The sequence below is a fragment of the Vipera berus genome (genome assembly GCF_964194415.1).
Source record: "Vipera berus genome assembly, chromosome: Z".
NCBI classification, from domain to species: domain Eukaryota; kingdom Metazoa; phylum Chordata; class Lepidosauria; order Squamata; family Viperidae; genus Vipera; species Vipera berus.
In genome coordinates, this window is record NC_138205.1 from 91,472,014 (window position 1) to 91,496,209 (window position 24,196).

Below are 24,196 nucleotides of genomic sequence, written 5' to 3' on the forward strand. Positions count from 1 at the left end.
GACTTCAATGTGAAAAACGTTTGTAAAACTTTAGCAAAAATCTCACTCATCTGCTTATTTGGACCAATATAAACAATATCATCAACATAAACAAGAACTATCTCATACCTATTATCAGATCTTTTAGTAAACACGCATTCGTCTGTTTAGGACTTAATAAAGCCCATTGAATTTAGTTTGTCAGAAAGACATAAGTACCACATTAAACCAGACTGTTTCAGACCATAAAGACTTTTGTGTAGAAACCAAGTATCCCCTTCCTGTTGTCAGAAACCTGGAGGACCTTTCACATAAATTTCTTCATCTAGATCAGCGTGTAGATAAGCCGTTTCAACATCAAACTGGAAAACCTCTAAACCAAGGATAGTTGCAGTGGCTAAGGCGATTTTCACACTCTCAGTCCGCACTGTGGGTGAATAAGTATTTGTATAGTCCTCAGGATAACGTTGAGAAACCCTGAGCTACAAGTCTGGCCTTATACAATGACTCACCATTTGGCTTCTTTTTAATTCTGTAGACCCATCGAGTGCCAATAACTTTGTTTGCTGGAGGGCTTGCAGGTGTAAACACTTGAAGTTTCTTTAGATTGTCCATTTCAGCCTGCATTGCCTCATACCATTTATCTTGCTCTGATTCAGGAAGGTGTTTGATTTCTGTGAACTTATCAGGAGGAAGTATAACATTACAAATCAAAAGTAAAGGTGCTTTCGTTACTTGCCACGAATACCGTTTTGGAGGCATTCCCTTTGTCGTCCTCTTGGAACGTCTCGGAACAACCATCTATTCTTCTTCCGTTTCGTCGTCTTCATCATCGTTGCCAGCGGCAGCATCGGCAGCTTGCAAAGACGGAACAGTAGGTTGAGAAGAACTCGTGGAAGGAACATTCGCCTGTGAATCTTGATCATCAGGCTGCGTGGCATTAGCAGCAGCATCTCTAGGAAAATAAACTCCAGGATCGTTAGAATGAATCCTGGACCAGTCAGCATCTTCCTCAAAAGTAGCAGATTGGGAAATCACAATTACATGAGTGGAGTCAATGTATTTCCTCCATTTTGAATTATCATCAATACCCATAAATCTCATTCTTTTTGCTGCAGGACCTCCTTTCTTTCTTTGAGCTAAAGGAATATTTACCATAGCGTATGAACCAAAAATATGGAGATGCGAGAGATCAGTCTTGTGTCCATATAACATGAAATAAGGGGTCTGATTTATTACACTACTCCAAGTACGGTTGATGATATGATCAGCATATTTAATAGCCTCACCCCAGTATGGGAGACTGAGGTTAGAATCTTCAAGGAGGCAACGCATCATTGTTTGCAGAACCCCGTTTCTGTGTTCTGCCACTCCATTTTCAGCCGGAGTGTAAGGAGCTGAGATCTGGTGTAGTATGCCATTCTTATGCATCCAGTCCTGAAAACGCTGAGACATAAATTCAGCATCGCTATCACTCTGAATTCTGGCAATGCCGACTTCGAGTTGGGTATATACTAGAGCGGCAAAGTCTTTAAAGATCTGAAAGGTCTCAGATTTTTCTTTCATAGGAAATACATATCCATATCTAGAATAATTATCAACAATTTATTTATTTTATTTATTTATTTGTTTGTTTTTATAAACCGCCCTTCTCCCGAGGGACTCGGGGCGGTGTACAGAGTAAGGTAGGTAAACATAATGAAACAATACTGAAAAAACAATAGTCAAAACAAACTGGGACCCCAATTAGAGCTATCAGGCCAGGCCGGACTGCTGGAAAAGGTAAGTTTTTAAGTCACGCCGGAAGGTGCGGAGGTCGGGGGCCATCCGGATTTCAGTTGGTAAGCAGTTCCAGAGGGCTGGCGCACCCACTGAGAATGCCCTCCCCCTGGGGGCCACCAGCCGACATTCCTTGAGTGGTGGCACCCTGAGGAGGCCCTCTCTGTGGGAGCGCACAGGACGGTGGGGTGTTGACATTGGCAGAAGGTGCTCCCGTAGGTAGTCCGGACCCATGCCATGTAGGGCTTTGTATGTCATTGTTAGCACCTTGAACTTCACTCGGAAGGCAACCGGAAGCCAGTGCAGCGCACGGAGGAGAGGTGTGATATGGGAGTATCGGGAGGCTCCCAAAAGTGTCCGTGCCGCTGCATTTTGCACCAGTTGAAGCTTCCGAGTGGATCTCAAGGGCAGCCCCATGTAGAGCGTGTTACAGTAGTCTAGGCGAGAGGTCACAAGGGCATGGGTGACTGTACGTAAGGCATCCAGGTCCAGATAAGGCCGTAGTTGGCGCACCAGTCGAACCCGGGAGAAGGCCCCCTTGGTCACAGCTCCTATGTGATCTTCCAGGGATAGCTGCGAGTCTAGGAGGACACCCAGGTTGCGGGCCCTATCAACAGGGGGTAGTAACTCATCCCCGATGTTAAGGGGTGGGATGCTCTGAGTATCCTGGCTTGCCGGTACGTACAGCCATTCAGTCTTGTCCGGGTTCAGTTGAAGCCTGTTCCTCCCCATCCATTCCCGGACTGCTTTCAGGCAGCGGGACATCACGTCGAGGGCATCACTGATGCTGTTTGGAGTTGATATGAAAAGCTGGGTGTCATCAGCATACTGATGGTACCCTACTCCAAAGCTACGAATGATCTCACCCAGCGGTTTCATGTAGATGTTGAACAGGAGAGGCGAGAGGACCGACCCCTGAGGGACTCCGCAAACGAGAGGCCTCGGGGTCGACCTCTGTCCCCCTGCCAGCACCGACTGCGAGCGACCCTGGAGAAAGGAGGAGAACCAACGCAGAACCGTGCCTCCCACTCCCAGTCCCCTGAGGCGCCGCAGCAAGATACCATGGTCGATGGTATCGAAACGAGCTTAATGATAAAAACTAAAAAACAGTGACATGATATAATAAAAAACATTATTTTAATAATTGATGAACTATTAAGATGATAAATAGAATATTTTTGTTGTAATGATAGAGCTTAAAATTTCTCTTAATGGGCTAAGGGGAACTTTTAAAAGATGTAAACTGATTTTATATTTAACTTCTAGACTTGTAAGGGAAAGAAAGTTAGCTATTAGAATTGATTTATATTATAAAATCTGGAAGGATACAAGATATTTTTTCAACAAGTGGTGAACTATTAAGATGATAAACAGAATATACTTACATAAAATAAGAATGCACTGAAATGAACAATGTATGTACTTTAGACAGGATAATTACTATACAATTACCCCAAAATTAAGTTTTTTTTATATATTATAGGATACTTTGAAATATTCTATTGCAATTATGTAAAATTCAAAAACAGGACATGGATATGTATAAGTGAAAATATATTGAAAACTGTTACAATTGATTGTGTCACAATTAGAAATGCATTAATTTGATTAGTTTGACTATGTTATCATAACTAAGGGAATCGGAGAGGGAATTCTTGTTGATGTAACTTGACCTATCTATAAATGATTCTGTTATTTGCTATTGTTTACTTTTAACTATCCAACCACCGTATTGCTTCATAAATACCTAGATGTAAAATTTAAAAATTAATAAAACTTGTATTAAAAAAACTCCCTGCAACTCCAACTAGCATCATAAATGGTGATGAATATTGGAAGTTATAATTCAACAACATCTGGAAAGCTATTATTTTACAAACATTCATTTAACAAAAAATGATACTCTATGGCAGCAAATTTATACATGCTATCAACTATTCATCTATTACAAATTCCTTCTGTTTTATTAAACAGTTTATAATTTAGCCATATTTAAGTCCATGTAAGAAAGGTACATGGATTCACCTAATTTATTCTTTATCTCTGCTTGAAAAGGCCCTTCAAATTACTAAGTAGTCGGCAGCACATGGTCAAAGCATGTCAAATAAAAATACAATTAAGATTAGGATTAAAACTGTTTAATGGTCAATGTAACAAGTTATTATTATACTAAAGCATTCCTTTTTTTCTATTAAGGAAATTAATTAACAGCTTTATTTGATATTTTTAACACTTCTACCAGGTGTCATACACATAAAGGATTTTTGCTTATTTTAAAGGAATATTACTTAATCAGCTGTTATATTGGTGTTTGTCAGATTCCTACATACCAGTACAAAATAGTTAGCATCCTATGTTTCTTCTGTTAAATATCCTTGCCTAGCCAGTTAATTCCTTTTTCCACTGACAAGTCAAAAAGCTACATTATAATATGTTAAAACTTCTATTTGATGTAAGGCAAGAACCATTTCTGAGAAGATATACACTTGCCCAAAGTTAGCTCTCATTTGAGCACATTAGAATCCTTCTGCCTCATTACAAAAACTAAGCTGTGTCAGCAAATGAGCACAAGGCTAAGCTCTGTTCCTCTTGGGTTTTGCAAAAGGGTAAAGCACATAGATTAGAAAGAACAGTCTCCTAATTAAACTGCAGCAGACATCTAGAGAGAAGACCTGTCATCATACAGTAGTGTCTATGCCAAGAATGGTCACATTAAATATTCAAAATGTGAAATAAAGGTAGCAGGCACACTAAACTCACATTCAAGATGTTAAATAGGCCACAAAGGTTCTGAAAGTTTCCATAATTATTCCCAGTAATGGACTCAGAGGGCAAAAGGCAAGAAGAAGAAATAACATTCTCTTCATTATTAGTACTAAGCACCAAGGCTAAAATTGTGCTTTCTGAACACTTATCAGTTTTCAAAAGGTTAATAGCAATTAAATGTGGCAAACTGGACTAAAGAGCAACAGGTCACAATACCACAATATTCGCCACAGTAAAGGACTTCTTAAAAATAATTCTTACTCAAGGGTTTTTTAAAGACTACAAAATAATAATTATCTATTTTACAGCACTATCACATTTTATATGATCTAGCAACTGTCTTCATGTGAAATAGGCATTTGATACACAAATACTATTACCTTCTTTTGAATTTAAAATATATATTTCTGTACAATATTCCAATTAGGGTAATTCTTAACATAAGCAGCCCAGGCCAACTAGAATTGAAAAATTTCCAATTTTGAACTTTGTTTGGAAATTAATGCTTTGGCTATGTTTCTGATCACTTTAATCATTGAAAGAGCATAGTCATTAACAACGCTGACTGGCAAAGATAAAACCAATTTTCATATCTTTGAATAAATATGCAACTGATTTACATTCATAAATAAATGCCGTTGACATTCATGAACCTTCTGCTAGAGATTATGTCCACCTCATTTAAACTGGAAACTTTCAGAGAAAAATATTCAGATAAGTGTGAGTGGGAGATGGAAATATACCTTAAATATAAGAAACATAAGTGTTATTTTTAGTTCAAACTTACATTATTATCCTCAAGATCTTCTAAATCATCAGGGCGACTGAAATTACGAGCAGGCTGACTGCATACCACATTATCTTCAAGGTCCCAAGAGGCTGTTCTCATGGGTGGCCTTTGGATGTCATCAGGATAAAAAGCATCATCTGCTCCCTCTGAAATCATAATTAGGGGTGAACACTAGATTATATACAATGAAGCCTTTTCTGAAAGCCATATTCCAAAAGACCTTTTTCTTTAGTTAAAATGTTTGAAACTAATAGCCACTTTTATCAGCTACAAATTAATTAAAATTGCTTTGAGAACACAGTGATATACTTCCAATGGAATTTTCCTAGCACAACTAATTGACAAAAACTGAATCCTCAAACCTCTAGTTTCCTGGTTTGTGTAGGGATTTCCATAGTGCAGAAGTGGTACACTAGGTGCTATAGCAGGAATCTGCCCATTATCTTCAGAATTAAAATCTGGATTGAGAAAATGTAGGGCCTCCTGAGAAATCTGTCCTTCCTTGATCCTTTCTGTTTCATTTTCTGGTCTCCTTCCAGGCTTCTAAAGAGTGGTTGAAAAATAATGCTATGATACAAAGAACAAATCAGTCTTTTAAGGATGCATCATTTAGCATTCTCTTTTCCCATTATCAATAGATATTTTTTAAATCTTCATATTTGCCTCTATGAGGTACTATAAATGTCCAGCTTGATATCTCGTTTCTTCCTATCCCTTAAATAATCTGAATTATGTTATACCAAAGAATATAACATAACTAAAAAGTAGTAAAACTTAATTTATGTAAAATTTCTGACACAGTAGTTTAATATTGAATGTTTTAATCCTTAAAACTTTCTGAACTAAAACTTAAACAAATTCCTTTGGTTTTTATCTAAAGTGATTTGGAAACAATTTCTAAATTTGATAAAATAAAATATTTTCTAAAACTAACACGGCTGTTATATTATAATATAATGTATCTTATATTTTAATTCTTACACCCTGAAAAAATACAAATTTATTTCCAGAAATTATACACTCACATGTCTTGAGGCTGTGGGAAGAAGCTGCTTAACGGCTGGTATGATAATGATATGGCAGGAAACTATGCAAATTATTTTAACTTTTTATACAGAAACAATCTGTTGCCACCCTAAAATCATCATCATCATAATGGCTGGGTTACAGTAGTTAACATACACATTTCCAAGTTCCTTTGGTTATTCATACAAACCTACTGTCCTGTGTTCTCGTAAGCTTTATAAACAAGGTATCCCGCAGTTTAAAGCTTCCATGATACAGTCGTACCTTGGTACTCATTGTTATTTTGGTTCCGGGAGATGCAATGAATACTAAAAGTGACAAGTACTACAGGACTTACCACATGACCCTTTTCCTGCCCAGGTAGGGTCTGTCTGTCCCTTTCCCTACTGTCAGTGACTTTCCCGGTATGGCTGACTTCCTGTCTTTTCTCCATAGCCATCCCTTTTCCTATTGCACTGTGCCGAGTACCAAATAAACAACAAGTACCAGGACAACATTTTCACATCAAAATGCATCAAGTACCAAATTTGACGAGTTTTGGAGCAGTTGAGTACCGAGGTCCCACTGTACTGTTATAAACACACATTTAATTATATTCCAAGGTAATTTTTTTTTCTTCGAACTACTACAGTATTCATATTCTGGCTCTAATGCAGCTATTCATACTGAAACAGTTCCAAGTACCACATGATAAAATATATATTATCAGTAGTTCACTGATGTTAAATCAGTACCTTCTCATTGCTGACGGCTCCCAGATGAGATCTCAATTCATCTATCTGTCTGTCTTTTTCAGCCAACTGCATCTATTTAAAACACAAAATAAATAATATTAGTGACTGTAAAACAGTTCTCTAGATATATTTCCAGTGTCAGATACTTAACATAAAGAACCTGTATTATTGAAATAATGTATAATATATGCTTTTCATGTGGGTGTTGGAAATATCACATCATTATTTACTTGTTCTACCAGTTCTTTATATTGACTGTACTTGGCTTTCATACTTTTGTCTTATTGAGTTTTTAAGAGTTCTGCTATTTCCAAAACTTTCTTAAGTATTAAGGCAAAGTAACACAATTGCAATTCATAAATGGGAAATCAGCCTTCAGACTGTAACCTTTAAGCTGGACTTTGCTGTCATTTGTGTAAAAAAAATCTGATTTAGCATGTATTTTGCTAATATGCACCTTTTACAAAGTAGTATGTAACACTAGCCTTTGAAGTACCATATTGGGATGAGGACATGAATAATATGAGGAAATGGGATGAGGGCAAAACAAAAAGTTCACAGACTATTTAAATTTGTAATTGCCAGCATCAAGTTCCCTTCATCCAGTGCGCTCGCAGAGGGAGGGTCTTCTCAGGGTGCCGCCGGTAAAAGATTGCCGGCGGATAACACCCAGGGAGAGGGCCTTTTCTGTGGGTGCGCCTACCCTCTGGAACCAGCTGCCCGTGGAGCTCAGGACTGCCCCTGACCTACGCTCATTCCGCCGGGACCTGAAGACTTGGCTCTTTGAGCTCTCTGACCCAGGCTGAGAATTTTAACTGGGGTTTTATTTTCAGGGATAATTTAATCTTTTAATTCTCTTTTAACTTTGTATTTTATATTGATGTGATTTTAAAATGCCCTGTAAACTGCCCTGAGTCCTTCGGGAAAGGGCGGTATATAAATCTAATAAAATCTAAAAAATCTAAATCTAACTTACTAAATTGAGTTGCTAATATAACTATTTTTATACGACAAAAACAGAATCATAGCAATGTAATTTTAGGGCTGTAGTAAAGACTGTTCTCTCCTACAATACTTACTTTTCTTTCATTACAAAACAGAATTTCTGCAGTCACTTATGGTATGGAAAACAATGAACACTTTTCAAGTTAGGCTACATATTGATAAAAACAATTGTCTTCATTGTGTAATAAATGACATGCTGAAACTCATGTTCAGAAAAGCCAGCTGTCATATTAGTCCCCAAGCCAGACAAATAAATCATTCTGTATCAGTGACCACAGAAGATAAATGAAAGAGGTGACATGTTCACTGATAATAGTTCTATCAGAGAAATTTGGCCTCGATAATAGCAATAGCAATAGCCCTAGACTTATATACCGCTTTACAGTGGTTTACAGCCCTCTCTGAGCAGTTTACAGAGTCAGCATATTGCCCCCAACAATCTGGATCCTCATTTTACCGACATCAGAAGGATGGAAGGCTGAGTCAACCTTGAGCCGGTGAAACTTGAACTGCCAAACTGCTGGCAGTCGGCAGTCAGCAGAAATAGCCTACAGTCCTGCATTCTAATCACTGCGCCACCATTCTATAAAGTGATTGTATAAAGTGAGTTCAGGCAGTCTTTAATTTATAACCACAATAGGAACTGTAACTTCCATTATCAAGCAACACAGTTTGTTAAGTGAATCATGTGGTTAAGTGAATTCAGCTCCCCCCATTGACTTTGCTTGCTGGGAGTCCACTGGGAAAGTTGCAAATGGCAATCATGTGACTCCAGGAACCAGCAACTGTCATAAATACATGCTGTCTACGTTACCCAAATTTTCATTACGTGATCACGGAATGTTCATAAGTTCAAGGATCAGTCATAAATCATTTTTTTCAGCACCATTATAATTTAGAGTAGTCATTAAACGGTCATAAATCAAGGACTACCTGTACACATTTCTGTTAATCACTAACTCTAATTTCCCTCTGTAAAGTGAATATTTTAATTAGAAGATTATACAAACATATTAAATAATTGTTCAAGTAAGGGTTATGCTTACTAAATACTGGTCTTTCACTGCAGCTAGTTGCTGCTTCACGCTCTCACTAATTTTCACTTGCTCCTTCCATTTCAGTTCCAATTTGGCCAGTTCATCAGCATACATTGTACAATTCAATTTCTCATCCTATAGAAAAATTATAAATCATCAGGGTTTGACAACCCTACAGATTAATTTGGCCAGGTTTTTCTTTAACTGAGCATCCAAAAATTAATTTATTTAATTTATTTATTTATTTTTTATTACATTTATATCCCGCCCTTCTCCGAAGACTCAGGGCGGCTTACAAGCTTAGCAGTAGCCTTCATTCTATGTATATGCCTGCTTGTTAGGGCTTTCACACACACCCCAAGCGGCATTATTACAAAGTCAGCTTATTGCCCCCAACAATCTAGGTCCTCATTTTACCTACCTCGGAAGGATGGAAGGCTGAGTCAACCTTGAGCCTGGTGGGATGCGAACCTGCACTAATTGCAGGCAGCTGGTGTTACTTAAGGAGGCATCAGCCCAGTGCTCTACCAAGGCTCTTATTTGCTCATTCACTGCCTATTCATATATAATTTGCCATTTTAGCTAAAGAATCAAAACAATGAAACACACTTCAAAATGTTTAGTAGTTTTCTACACGAATTCGCAATTCTTTTTCCGGTAACTAGTTTCATTTTAGATATTGGATCACTGCAAATACACTCCATAAATTTTGCAACTATCAAGTGCACCCTATATCCAGAAATAGAAATCGATTGCCCTTAATTTCAATAAACAGTGTACTCAGTTATGACATATTATCAAGTGCTAGTAAAATCAAAGAAAACTATAAGCAAATCATCTTCAGAATAGTGTTTGATATGTCATGTTCATTTAATTAAATAATTCATTCCCTTCAAGGAAAGCCCAGAACTCTCTATTTATTTATTTTCTCATTTTATATTATTTGACACGTAATTTATATTCCTATTTCTTTGGAAGTTTACTTTTCACCCCTTTTGATATTGCTAAACTGTACATTATTAAAAGGTACACATTAGAGCTTCCAGTATTAGTTTTAAAGTATTTTTATACAACTGAATAAAAATAGCCTTAAATAGGGCAATACTATGCAGCCCTATTGTATGTGACCTAGACAATGCAAATTTATGAATATTTAACAATATATGAATAAAGCAGGACTTACTTCTGAGTAACCATAGATATGAAAGTACAGGCTTTCTTTGATGAAAGAATAACTGTTGTAACTAACTAGTTATGTCATTAATATATTTTGCTATCTATAGCCCAGGTCTCATTTCCCATTAACACTTAAATGAATTATAAAGAGATATTAAATTACAGAAACTTTTCAAATTCATCAAGCCAAATGTGGAAGTAAACATACTAAAAACACTGAATTTTTCTATAATGACCCCCTACTTCTGTTTTATTCTATTGCTAGTTTCTTCTGTTTTACTTACTGACAGTATCGGCTTGCATTTCATAAATTTCACTGTTCTGTTAGAAATTTCCTTATTCTTTTCATGATCTTGCTCCTTTTCTGAAAACTCCAAAACTGTATCAGATGAAATGATGCTAACTGCATATATTGAAGAAAAATATAGTTTTGAATGAATAGTTCTAATTAAAATAAAATCTGTTTACATTCTGATGACAACCTATTCAGGGGTACTAGAGATCTTATATTTACTGATTTTTGGTAAAGGCTGCAAAAGCATACTTAAAGCTGAAGATATATCAGCATTTTTGGAAGACTGACCTCTTCCCCTCCTTCCAGCTCCAACTGGAAAATTATTAGAATAGGTTGAATCAGAAGTTGGTAAGAGAGTACAAATAATCACCTCTTTTCCCATCAAAGGGAACAGGGAATAAGGACACTTGATCTTACAAAGCAGCGTTATTCTGCAAACAGGAAAATTCCCCAACTCTATTCCCCCTTTTTCTGGAAGGATAACTGAAATGGATGGCCTCCCCAATAAGACTGGCAAAGGAGAACTGTGAGGCAGAAAATAATAGGCAGTGTTTTCACTTGCCTTCTTTGTGACAACAGCATTTTTAGTCATGAGAGAGAGAGAGAGAGAGAGAGAGAGAGAGAGAGAGCAGTTCAGATCTGAAAAATAAAACAGCGATTCTTGCCAATTTTTGTTTTTAAAAAAATATGAGCAGGGATATAGTTTAGGTTTGTCGCCATCCTTCAAGGATAAAGATTGGATCTCTGCAGCACAGACGCCAGGATCATTGGCAGGCAGATCTCAAAGAGAATGATGCAGAAGATCCAGTATTGAGTTCTAAATGATCCAGTACTGATGCTACAGCACCAATCACAGTCAACGGAGGAAAAAGCCCCCTAAACTTGCTAGATTCTTTCCTATCCGGTGCCCGGTTCTCTTGATTCTCCAAAGAACAGAGGACTCAGTCATGACTGAAAGAGTGCTGCTGGCATTCTACCAGGTATAACTGGAGCCAGAGTTCCTAAGAAGACGGAAATGGCCCACCACTATTTCACCTCATGTTCCTAAGATCTGGTTTTGTAGCAGCACAGACAGAAAGGGCTGAACTGTCGTCATTTCCCAACCACAGAGAATGATTGGTAATCTTTTTTTAAAAAAAGAACCATAGAAAAAGGCCACCAGGGGAGCTTAGACAAAGACTTGCAAACCATGGCTAAGTATGATTTGGAACTGGGAAGTAATTACCCTCCTTGCATGTGAGGATGAAAGTTCTGGATCCTGACCATCAGAAAAAGGAAGAGGAGCATCCCATTACAGAGTACTTTTCACCATTACTGGAAAATTATTACTTATTCTTCTATTATAAAAATGCTAAGAAATACTAGTTATAAACAGTAAGGTTGATGGTATAGGTTAATGGACATAATAAAGCTATCTAATTAAAATTTACAATTGCTATGCATCATTTCAATATCAGGGTAGAAGATATCATGGATTAAAAATATGTAATTTTTTTAATATTCATGTTTAACTAAATCACAGACCAGGGATAGTTTAATTATTCCCCTCATCTTCCGGAATCAATATGCTACACATATGAAGTTTTTGCATTTTCAAAAATAATCTGACTAAGACAAAACATGAATTTCCTAGGCTGTTTCACGATGAATCAATTGGAAGACAGCGCTACGTCCATTTGACAAAGCTGTTTCCATGGTAAAAAAAAGTCTTGTAATTAATTTATTTAGATCTGCATCTTATGCCAACATTAGCCCCGAGAACATTCTGACTTTTCAAAGTTTTTTAAAGAGTTGTCAGTGGAAGAGAAATACATGCTATATATGGTTTGGGGGATTTTTAGATTTCAGCTTTATTTTTCTAAGGGATCACAGAAGGAGCTGATACCTGGAGATGCGGGTAATGTTTTATCACCAGCCTCGACCGTAGAAGTTTCATTTTTTGAGCCATCTGTCAAATTTGGTCGATCCCCTGAAGTTTTCTTTATGAAAAAGATTTCATTTAAAATATTTCTTTCATTAAAAGGATTCTAGGGCAAGTTCTTCAAACAAATGTAATAAAAATAATCCTTAAGATACAAAATCAATTAAACAAAATCAAAACTTTGTCTTAAGAAAGAAATTTTTATCTAAATACCTCAGCAAAAAGGGAAATCTTAATAAAATACTGTATAACTTGAGGGGTCATCTAACAACATCTGCAAGCCACCCTGTTTACTCTATAGGATGACTGGGATACAAAAGATTGTAGTGAATTCTCTGTAGAAGATTACGATTAGCATTCTGGATAAGGATTAACAAGAAGTTGCAAATATAAATGGAGCAAGTTACTACACTTTTGCATATATTATACATAAGTATAGTGAGGGAAAAATTATTTGATTCTTCTGCTGATTTTGTACGTTTGCCCACTGACAAGGAAATGACCCATCTAGAATTTTAATGGTAGGTTTATTTTAACAGTGAGAGACAGAATAACAAAAAAAAAACCAGAAAAACACATTTCAAAAAAGTTACAAATTGATTTCCATTTTAATGAGTGAAATAAGTATTTTGACCCCTTTGCAAAACATGACTTAGTACTTGGTGGCAAAACCCCTGTTGGCAATCACAGAGGGCAGATATTTCTTGTAGTTGACCACCAGGTTTGCGCATACGTCAGTGTTGTGATTCAGGGTCAGCCTGTGGGTTCGGCAGTTGGGTCGGACGACTCAGAGGAGGAGGGGGGTGTTGAAGAGCTTGCTGAGGGGGTTGAAGATCTTGCTGATGAGAACCCTCAGCCAGGCCCCTCCCACCTGGTCACCACGGAGACCCAGCTATGTGAGCCTGACAGCGTGGATGAAGATGACCCACAGCTGGCCCTGTTCAAGGACGCCCGACGCAGGAGGCAGTCAATCAGGAGTAAACAGAGGAAGGCAATGGGGCACCTCGGAAGGAGGCAGAGAGAAGCCACACCCTGAACTGTATAAAAGGGGAATGCGTGGGAGGGCTGGTTTGCTGAAGGCAACCGCTTGATTAGTTCCTGTTTCATAGCTCCTGTTTCATGGTTGGTGTCTTGTTTTGCTCTGTTTTATGTTAATAAATTTGGCAGGCTTAATTCCAGCCTCTTGCCGTTTGTAAAGGGGTTGTCCCTGCCTTTTCTGCAGGGCCGGTAGCAGGCTGGTACAGAACAGTCTGGAGAGATTTTGTCCCACTCCTCTTTGCAGATCCTCTCCAAGTCATTAAGGTTTTGAGGCTGACCTCTGGCAGCTCAAACCATCAGTTCCCTCCACAGATTTTCTATGAGATTAAGGTCTGGCTAGGCCCACTCCAGGACCTTAATGTGCTTCTTCTTGAGCCACTCCTTTGTTGCCTTGGCTGTGTGTTTTGCCATGCTGGAATATCCATCCACGACCCATTTTCCAATGCCCTAACTGAGGGAAGGAGGTTCTCACCCAAGATTTTATGGTACATGGCCCCGTCCATCGTCCCTTTGATGTGGTGAAGTTGTCCTGTCCCCTTAGCAGAAAAACATTCCCAAAACATGTTTCCACTTCCATGTTTGACAATGGGGATGGTGTTCGGTCATAGGCAGCATTCCTCCTCCTCCAAACACAGCAAGTTGAGTTGATGCCAAAAAGCTCAATTTTGGTCTCATCTGACCACAACACTTTCACCCGGTTCTCTTCTGAATCATTCAGATGTTCACTGGCAAACTTCAGACAGGCCTGTACATGTATTTTCTTGAGCAGGGGGATCTTGCAGGTGCTGCTGGATTTCAGTCCTTCACAGTGTAGTGTGTTATCATTTGTTTTCTTGGTGATATGGTCATAGCTGTCTTGAGATCATTTACAAGATCCTCCCATATAGTTCTGGCCTGATTCCTCACTGTTCTCATGATCACTGAAATTCCACAAAGTGAGAACTTGCATGGAGTCCCAGATTGAGGAAGACTGACAATTATTTTGTGTTTCTTTCATTTGCAATTAATTGCACCAACTGTTGTCACCTTCTCACTAAGTTGCTTGTAGCCCATTCCAGCCTTGTATAGGACTACAATCCTGTCCACCACATCCTTGGCCAACTCTTTGGTCTTGGCCATGGTGGAGTTTGGAATCTGATTGCTTCTGTGGACAGGTGTCTTTTATACAGGTATCTTTAAAGAGAATGCTTTTACTCTCAGCTCGTTTCCTGTATAAAAGACACCTGGGAGCCAGAAATCTTGCTGATTGATAAGAGATCAAATACTTATTTCACTCATTAAAATGCAAATCAATTTATAACATTTTTGAAATGTGTTTTCTGGATTTTTTGTTGTTATTCTGCCTCTCACTATTAAAATAAACCTACCATTAAAATTATAGACTGATCATTTCCTTGTCAGTGGGCAAACATACAAAATCAGCAGAGGATCAAATAATTTTTTCCCTCGCTATATGACTCTCTGTCTACTGTGCCTTAGTTCCAAATAAATTTGAGTGGCTTATAGTAAAACGTTCATGAAACTTTTAGGTTATTCAACTTTGAGTAACTGTGAACTTTTGCTTTTCTAAAGATAAACATTCTGCTTCATCTAAAACAACAAATTGATTGTATAAAAAAGATAACTTACATTCTGGTTAATGAATTTATTGACTTGTTTTTGCAGCTTCTGGCACTCTTTAAATTTTTCCTTGTAATGATCAGCAGCCATCTGTAGACGGAGCTTTAAATCTTCAACTTCCCTGCGTAGTTCTCTCTCTGCAACATTTGATGTTCCCTTTCCCCACACAAGAACATATATATTCTTAAAAACATGGTTTTTTCTACATTTAATCACTGGTTAAGATATTGCCTTGAGTTTGACGTGTCTACCCTACTCTCCTGTGTTTTAATTTCAGACAGAACTCTGAAATTTTAAATATATGGAAAGCATTTAAAGCTCAAGTTTAATCTAAATAAACTTTAGCATACTGTGAAGCCTATAGGTTAAGGTAAATGCTTAAATGGAATAGAAACCTACTCTCCACTGAAAGTTATCCAAATAATTTTATAGTAACTGACACTTTATAATTAATTATATATAATTAACAGCTTTATAATTAAATGTAAGAACAAAACATATTTTTTACCTGTTCACTGTTTGCAGGAGAGATTTTTTTAAGTTCAGCTACTGCATCATTCAACTGTTTCTTTAATTTTTCATTTTCAAGTCGAGCACTATGAAGATCTGCCATTGTTTTATCACGCACATTTACTGCATCACTTAGTTCTTTTGACATTAACAGAACTTCCTGCCTGCTTGCCTGAATTTGATCCTCAGCTTTCCGAAGTTGCTCTTTTAAAAAACTTGACTCTTCCTAGAAAAATAATAAGTAAATTTATATATTACTCTTACTATATTTTCTGTTATCCTTAAACAAAAAAACCCTTTATTTTCAAGGCATAAATAATATATTAAAATGTCCAATTGTTGGAGATTATAGCTATCAGCTGTTGCCCATGGCTCATGGCAATCTGTCATGTATATACTCAAACACCCAGCAGAAAACTGTTTTTAATTGGCAGCTGTATTCTGAGAATAAAATAGATAATATAACTTTCTGAATGGTATTGTGTTTGTTCCTAAGAGAAAGGGCAACTACTGCTGAAGTAGCAATCACAATGATTTCAAAATGAAAAGACCTCTAATAAAAAAAGAAGAAAGCAGTAGAGATCTAAGGACTAGCAATCAAGGATAGATCTAGACAATACTGTCGACTGAAAATACTTTTTTTATTTCAAAAAACAGCAACAATGATCGTGAGAAAGATTGGGGAGTTTTAAGTTCCCAAAGCAATGATGATCTAAGATAAGTTGAAGTATCCTAGGGCTAATTTTGCAGAAAATCACCGAAATAGGAGAAGACTCCATGGAACAGTTCTACTTATAACAAGTGAGCTTCTCAGAAACTGAAGACTGAAATGGGAAAACCACATTCTACAAGCCAAGAAAAAAACTGGACACCTTAAGAGAGAAAAAAAAAGTAAGCTTGCATAATTACTTCACACTTATCCCTAGCTAGACAGTAGGAATAAAAACAGCAGCACTAATATTATAGTAATTTCTTGGTTTTGGGCCACCTGGAATTGTTGGGAGTTAGGCAGAAAACAAGTTTTAATAATAATACTAATAATTAAACATGTTAAACTTCACATATAACATTCAAAAAGACTTACCTTATTTAATGAGCAATTATTAAGCAACCACCTTGTTTACTGACTATTCAAAGTTGCTCTAGTGATACTGCAATGGCCACAATTTTGAGACCGGGTATTAAGTACAAGGGGGATTTATGACTAGTCTTTATAGATGCATCCGTTGCAGCATCCCCAAATTACATCATCACAATTTGGGTATTTGGCAAATAGTTTACAATTACAATGTTGTAGCACCCTCATGTGATCACCATGTGTAACCTTTACTACTGACAAGTAAATTCAATCAAGTAACCAGCAAAAGGTTGCAAATAATGACCATATGACCAGCAGTTATGAGAGATCAAAAACAGCTGGAATGAAAAATTGATTAAGAAATTGTGTAAGTACATGCTAAGTTTAAAGAAGGAAGAGGAACAAGTTAAAGGAACAATGATAACATGGGCAAAAAACGTTGGGCATAACAAGAGCTAGAAAACTGGAAAAGACTTTGGGAAAGAAATTCTAAAATAACAACGGCGGTGGCTTACAAAGAAAACTTACATAAAATGTTTAACAGATGGCGCTTACCACCTGTGAGGTTAGCAAAAATGTTTAAAAATATGTCTAGCAATTGTTGGAAATGTAGACAAAAACCAGGCACATATTATCATCTTTGTGGACATGTCCTAAGGCTAAAAGATTTTGGTCAAAAATACATATATGGTTAGAGAAAATGACAAAAAAACACATAGATTTTGAACCAGAATTATTTCTGTTAGATATAATTGCAGGAAATTATGAGAAAGAATGTGTACATTTAATGTTACATGTATTAACGGCAGTGAGAATTGTATTTACTCAACACTGGAAAGATGAAGAACTACCAGCGGAAGAAGAGATAATCAGGAAAATTTTGGACTGTGCAGAAATGGACAGACTTAAATTGAAAATGAAGGAGAAAGAAGATTCAGAATACTTTAGAACATGGGATACATTCTATCAATGGCTAGAAAAATGAGGTAGAGAAAGGAGTTTAACATATATTAGTAAGCTAAACATTGGAACCCAGACATGTTGCTGATAAAATGTTTGATAAAATGTTTGTGATTATAAATAATTAATACAATATGGTTATTAAAAAAAAAACAGCTGGAACTATCTCAAATGTTGGTGGGGTCATGTGATGTCTTGCTTCACAACTGTGTTGCTTAGTAATTGAGTTTCCAATTCTAAATACCATTGTTAAGCAATGATTATCTGCACTTTCCTAGTAGAAGAAATCTCCTTTGAAAATGTCTGGCTAGTTGCTTCCACTCATGCACTAATTTATTACTTTATGGTGGCAGTTATTAGTTGTAGGAGAAAGGAAGGCAAGAGCAACTATAAAAAGGAGTATATCTTTGAAATAAAATTAAATGTGTATCTTGCTTTACAGGTAGTCCTTACCTGTGACCACACTGACTTATGATGCTAGTTCCAGCAATGATTGTTAAGCAAATTATGACAGGTTACAAGTGACATCAGGTGACCATACCTTGTAGCCTCCTGCTAGCTTCCCCATTGACTTTTCAAGTCAGAAGCTGGCTGTGAAAGTCAGAAACATCACATGACCACAGGATGCTATAACTGTCATAACTGTGCATGTTGGTTGCCAAGGTCCCGAATTGCAATTACCTGACTCTTGCGATGCTGCAATGGCTACAATTTTGAGACTGGATTGTGGGCCTTCTTTTCAGTACCATTATTAAATTTGAACACTTACTGAATAAATGACTGGTAAGCAAGGTCTGTGTGTACTATGCTTGTTTTGAGAGCAACAGAGAGAAAAATTAAAAGATTTTTGTGTACTGAGCTTTGGTTTTATATCCTGAGAGCCCAAGAGTTCTTGTGGCAAATATATTCTTCAGCTTGGAAGAATTTATGTATCACTGTCACCAAGTCATGTACCAAAAGATTCTAAAAGGATATTGAAAAAAATATACATAAATATTTGTTGGGAGAAATAAAACCACAAATCTACAGGTCCAGATTTTTTTTTGACCTTATTATAACTGGAAAAAATAAAGTAACTCCTGCTTTAATAATCCCTCTGCTGTCTTAACAATGAATTTGTCCTTAACTGTTTATTGAAGCAATTGTCATGCAGGTAATTTCATTTGAAATATGCTGAAAACAAACACGTCAAAGACTTAAAAATAAAAATGCTTTTTGTTATCAATACCTTATTTGATGAAGTAAGCAGGAAAGCTTTTTTCAATTTTTCTTTTTCAGTCACACACAGTTGTAATCTGCCAATCTCTTCTTTATAATACGCTATAAGGTTTTCTTTGTTTCCATCCAAATTCTTAAGTGTCTGAATTTCAGATGATAATTTAGTGTTTTCAACTTCTGTATTCTTCAAGTGTATCTGTAATGACATAATCAATTCATATTTCTAATCCTGATCTTTATTCTAAACAGGCCCATCCCAAGGTAGCCTGGATAAGATAGAAGGCCGAAGCAAAATAAACTTATTTGGGTGCATATTTGATAAGGAACAAATCTGAAGGGCCTTAAACGTATATGAGGATGTATTTCTAGCTAGATATTAGCTTGTTTGGGCAGAAAAGGCATAATACCTGGGACGGTTTCAATGCAATTTTGTAGGGATCTAGCCTGGGCAGTATATTTGGCTTTCTCTATCTTGGTAAGGTGGAGAAGGAGTAGTTTCCAATTCTTGTTGATATTACAAAGTTGTACTCATTATTATTATTATTATTATTTGGTACATGGACTTAAATTTGATGATTGAATCCAGGCACATTTTTTTAATCTAACACTAAATCAGAGTTAAATTACTGCTTTAGGTTAGGAGGCGCTCATACTGGTTTATTATGGAGGTAGTTCATGAACACTGAAAACTTGAGTAAGGTACCTTCAGTAATGGAATTATCTCTACTGTTAATTGCTACAAATACTTAATAGCTGAAATTTTACCTTGTAAAGTTCTTTTTCATCCTTTTCTGTTTTTAACTGGCATTCAAACTGTTCCTTTTCCAAGACTACTTTCTTGAGTTTGTCTTTCAAGCTACATGGAAAAAAACCATTTTAATTTTATTAAATTTATATGCCACCCATCTTCTTCCTCAAAGCAACTCTGGGCAGCTGACAATTAAACTTTATTTAGTTACTAGTGAAAATAATTTTGTATTTGTCACATACCTATCTAATTCTGTTTCCTTGGTAATAGCTTTCTGAGTAACAATCATGATGTCTTCTTCAAGCTGAATAACTTTGGAAGTAGCTTCTTCATATTTTTTCTTGAGTTTTTCATTTTCAGCTTTAAGGGTTTCTGCAGTTTTAAAACTATCCTTTAAAAAAAGTTATAAAACTGATTTTTAAAAGTGTGCATGTTTACATTCTTTTAATTTACTTTGCCAAATCTACATTAACAATTACATTATCTTTAGGAAACAAAATCTCTATTGAATAGATGTATGATATTTAAGTGATTTTTATTAAGTGAAATTAAATCATCACTAGACCCACAAGGTTATCTCATATCACTGAGTTATACCATTTACCATAATGATATTTAGCATGAACAGTAAATTCTAGATGTGCACTATTGGTGTGCCTTTGTAACACAGCATGTCATTAGCATATTTACAGGTTAATACTACAGTGAAAAACCTTGAGGACTAATTTGTTAACAATACAGTCATAAAAGAACTAAGATATAATAAAAAGTTCTGTAAACAGCAGGAAAAAAAATAGGGGGTGATACAATCTTGGGAAAATGATAGGACTCCTCTTTCTCAGTATTGTAATACAAGGGCCATTCATCCAATCATCCTTTTCCAGCAGCCCACTTTGAACCACTTTTCTCACAAAGACATTCTTATCAGCACATTTTAATTTAATGCTTTGCTAACAATCAGCAACTCTTTACTAGACTTTGTAACTTCTGTCAAAAAAAAAAGACTAGCAATCAAAAATGCCATCCTCTTCAGAGAAGACATCTGCCAGAATTATCATCACTATAGCCAATATTATATTCTGATTATGGAAGACACTGTTAATAAGAAAGCAATCAAGCCATTTGCTAAAAACTGATCCCACGTGCCTGTATCTTTACTAGCCATTCATGGAAGAGATGTATTAGTTCTGAATTAGAATCCCAATTTTACTATATATTTTTCTTTAGGATAAAAGGTTTGATATACTTTATGTATACCAAACAATATAACTTGCAAGCTGCAGATTTTAAAAACAAGCACAGGATTTTCATTTAACAAAACCTGATAAAAACTGTTTCAGTATATACTTTTTTGTATGAAAGACAGTTACTTTTTTTACTTACAAACTTGCTAAAAAATAAATTGCCAACTACAAAATTTTCAAATTACATTTTTTATATCTTTAAGTGATTATTCCAAACAAGATAGCCTTAATATGATTTGACACAGATAACTCAATTTCAATCTTTTTAAAAATGTTTTTATCAATTATAGAACAAACCTTTTGCTCTGCTTCCAGTTGATCACATCTTTCTTTCTCATATACAAGTTCTTTTTCTAGTCTTTCAACTTGATCTCTGAGTTGCACAGTTTCTTTTTCAAGTGATGCAGTTACCTTTAGTAATTCTTCTTTTTCTTTCAGAATTTTTTCAATTTTGAACTAAAAACAAAAAGTGTTTGCTTCAAAAACAGATTTTGCAAATCAAATTTACATTTTTTTCTCCCAACAAACAGTAAGGTAGACTAAAACAAGGAAATATTTCATAACCCATCATATTCAAATCCACAGGTGCTTATGAACTAAATAAATTTTATAATTGAAAACTGAACACTAGTAGTTTATTTAAAAAAATGTAAAAATGTAGTAAGGAGCAAAGTTACTTCTGCAGATGCAGATATTGCAGTGTTGCATGGCATCAATCATGCACACATTTTGCTAGTTAAGTTTTAATTACATCTTAAAAATGCTTCTTCATTCAAGATAGCCCAAATCTCATATAAAGCATTCTGGCTTGAAACCAGTTTGGATTCAATTACATTTGATATAATGTCCTACTTTCTTCATCTCTCTCTCAGATACTAGTATAATATAGTAAACTATGTTCTAAAAAAATGTTCATTCACACCTCAAGAAGTCCAGCCTTCGTAGTCACTACCAACATATCAGAATTTCCTTCATCCTCCATTGTTAACAGTTCTTCAACTGGAGACGATGTTCGAAATTGAAAAGGGGTGCTCGCTCCACGTATCTCTCCCTTATGTGTCACATAACAGAACTGGTAAAATTCTCCATCATCATTTGGAAGGTAATATCCTAATAAAAAGAATTGAAAGCACATACTTGTTCTTATCTAAAAATAAAGCCAATTTGGTCTAGTGGTTAAGGGACCTGGTGAGAAACCGGGAGACCACTGAATTCTAGTTCTGCCTTAGCCAGGAAAGCCAATCACTCTCTCTCAGCCTAACTCACCTTGCAGGGTTGTTGTGGGGAAAATGGCAGGAGGAAGTAGTTTCTGCCTTGAGTTCTTTATGAGAAAATAATAAAGGTCGCATACACACACACACACACACACACACACACAAACATGCACATTGTATTGCATCATTGTTGTAAATAAAATCTAATAAATGATAAATAATAAGTTTTCTAGCTCCCACCAATTTTTGGTACTATATAATGTCTCCTAATACTGTTCCATCACCTTCTTGTAATAATCACTTTCTCTTTATTTTCCAATTCCCTTATCCATTTTGTTATATTTTATTACATTTCAAGGATAGAAATAAGGGTACAAATACTATTACAAAAAGAAGGTTGCTACCAGGTTTTTCTTTGTTCCCTCTGACTGTGAATGACAAAGCATCTGACAAGAAATTCACACTCAAAACTTCAGGGATAAATTCAGACTGCAGAGACAACTATTGTTGTTTGAAATAGTTAAAGTTAAGCTTAATATGTTTAAAATTAGTTAAACTAGGTCAAGGTAAGAGTACATAGACACCAGCTTATTTAAAAAGGGATTTTAAAATATGGTTTAAACAATCTGGATTCATCAAGATTTTATTTTCATTATAACATTTTCCATTTGCCTTACTTATGCAGCCTTTGAAAAATTCTGAACTTACATGTCATCCGCAACCCCCAAAGGCTGTAAGCATATGAACTCAAAGCTATCATTTTCTATTTTTTACTAGTAAGCCCCGGGAATACAGATTTTACAGTTCAGGAGATTTCAAACTCTTTTAGCCCATGAATCTATTTAAATATATATATATATATTAGTCCTGATCAGAAAGCAAAACTCTAGTGATAAAAAATTGAAAAAAACTAAAATTGAGCTTGTTCTAGTGTATTCATACACATTTATATAATATTATTTGACTATCAGAAAAATAAAGACTCAAATTGATCCAGAATGTTCTTCCAATGTCTTTAAGTGCAAAAAATAAAGTTTATGATAATTGCAAAATTAATACTTCCGAGTTATAAAAACTAAAACTTGATTTTGACAGTTACCTGGAACGTTACTATTATAATCAAACAGATCAATGCCTGTCACAGAACTATTAATTTGGAACAGATATACAGAATACACGTATTACAGTATCATTTACAAACCAAAATTCTATTCCAGAGGATTCATACAAAATATGAATATATTCTATCACTGGAAATTAATTTAAGGAGCTTTGCCTATTCATCCTAATCCTTGGGGGGGGGGACATCTTCTATTCCAAAAGTCCTTTTTAACTGCTTCAATAAATGGTAAAGAATACTGCATGCCCTTATACTTAGCCCTAGTTTGAATATGATCAAATTACGGTTGTGCAATTACAATTTTACATTCTCAACTAGTTATTCAGAGCACCTAATTAAAACTGTTATATAACCCTGAGTAATTTTAGTGTAAGCCTAAGAAACAATGTATGTTTCAATTATTTATAATAAAAATATCACAGTTATTTTGAAATAGTAAATAGACATATTGCCCGTTTGCTTCTAAATATTTACCTTGAAAAGATAACACACAATTAACTGTTGAACCTTCCACATAATTTTCAGGCATAGGTGACCAAAGAAATGTGTAATAATCTCGAGCAGTACTCCAGCCAACCTAAGGAAAACATTAAAAAGGTAATACATTATAACAGAACTGTGGATTAATAGACAGCTATAACTTTCCATATAGTTTAATAAATAAATATGCATCAAGTAAACATATAAGGGAGAAAAGAAAATAGAAGTCAATGTTTTTGACATAACAAAATAATTAATTTCAGCATACAGTAAACTGCTACCGAGCAAAGGCTACTCTTCAAAGACAACAGAAGTTAATATCAGCAGCCATCTTGCACTTCCACCTACTCGCTTGCTTAAAACTATTCTTTTTGGAGAATATATGAAAAACTTTAATGTGTTATAACACTGAAAATAATTTACAAAATTAATAAAATGTAGTCATTGTATCTTATTCT

At 35.7% G+C, this 24,196-nt stretch overlaps 1 protein-coding gene across 5 annotated transcripts in view; it reads right to left on the bottom strand.

Annotated features, from left to right (window-relative positions):
* TAX1BP1 (Tax1 binding protein 1) overlaps positions 1-24,196 on the bottom strand; it is a 42,988-nt gene that overhangs the window by 5,610 nt on the left and 13,182 nt on the right. For 3 of the 5 annotated variants that reach the window (XM_081345200.1, XM_081345201.1, XM_081345202.1), the window contains 14 exons: positions 23,733-23,835; positions 21,847-22,034; positions 21,222-21,380; positions 19,923-20,071; positions 19,698-19,788; positions 18,943-19,128; positions 15,675-15,902; positions 15,176-15,322; positions 12,473-12,566; positions 10,577-10,695; positions 9,126-9,251; positions 7,075-7,146; positions 5,677-5,857; positions 5,312-5,460 (listed from right to left, as the gene is read on the bottom strand). In XM_081345200.1, coding sequence (XP_081201326.1) covers positions 5,312-5,460; positions 5,677-5,857; positions 7,075-7,146; positions 9,126-9,251; positions 10,577-10,695; positions 12,473-12,566; positions 15,176-15,322; positions 15,675-15,902; positions 18,943-19,128; positions 19,698-19,788; positions 19,923-20,071; positions 21,222-21,380; positions 21,847-22,034; positions 23,733-23,835 — 1,992 coding nt within the window. The remainder of the gene's footprint in view (positions 1-5,311; positions 5,461-5,676; positions 5,858-7,074; positions 7,147-9,125; positions 9,252-10,576; positions 10,696-12,472; positions 12,567-15,175; positions 15,323-15,674; positions 15,903-18,942; positions 19,129-19,697; positions 19,789-19,922; positions 20,072-21,221; positions 21,381-21,846; positions 22,035-23,732; positions 23,836-24,196) is intronic. The other 2 variants (XM_081345203.1, XM_081345204.1) reach the window with 2 other exon arrangements.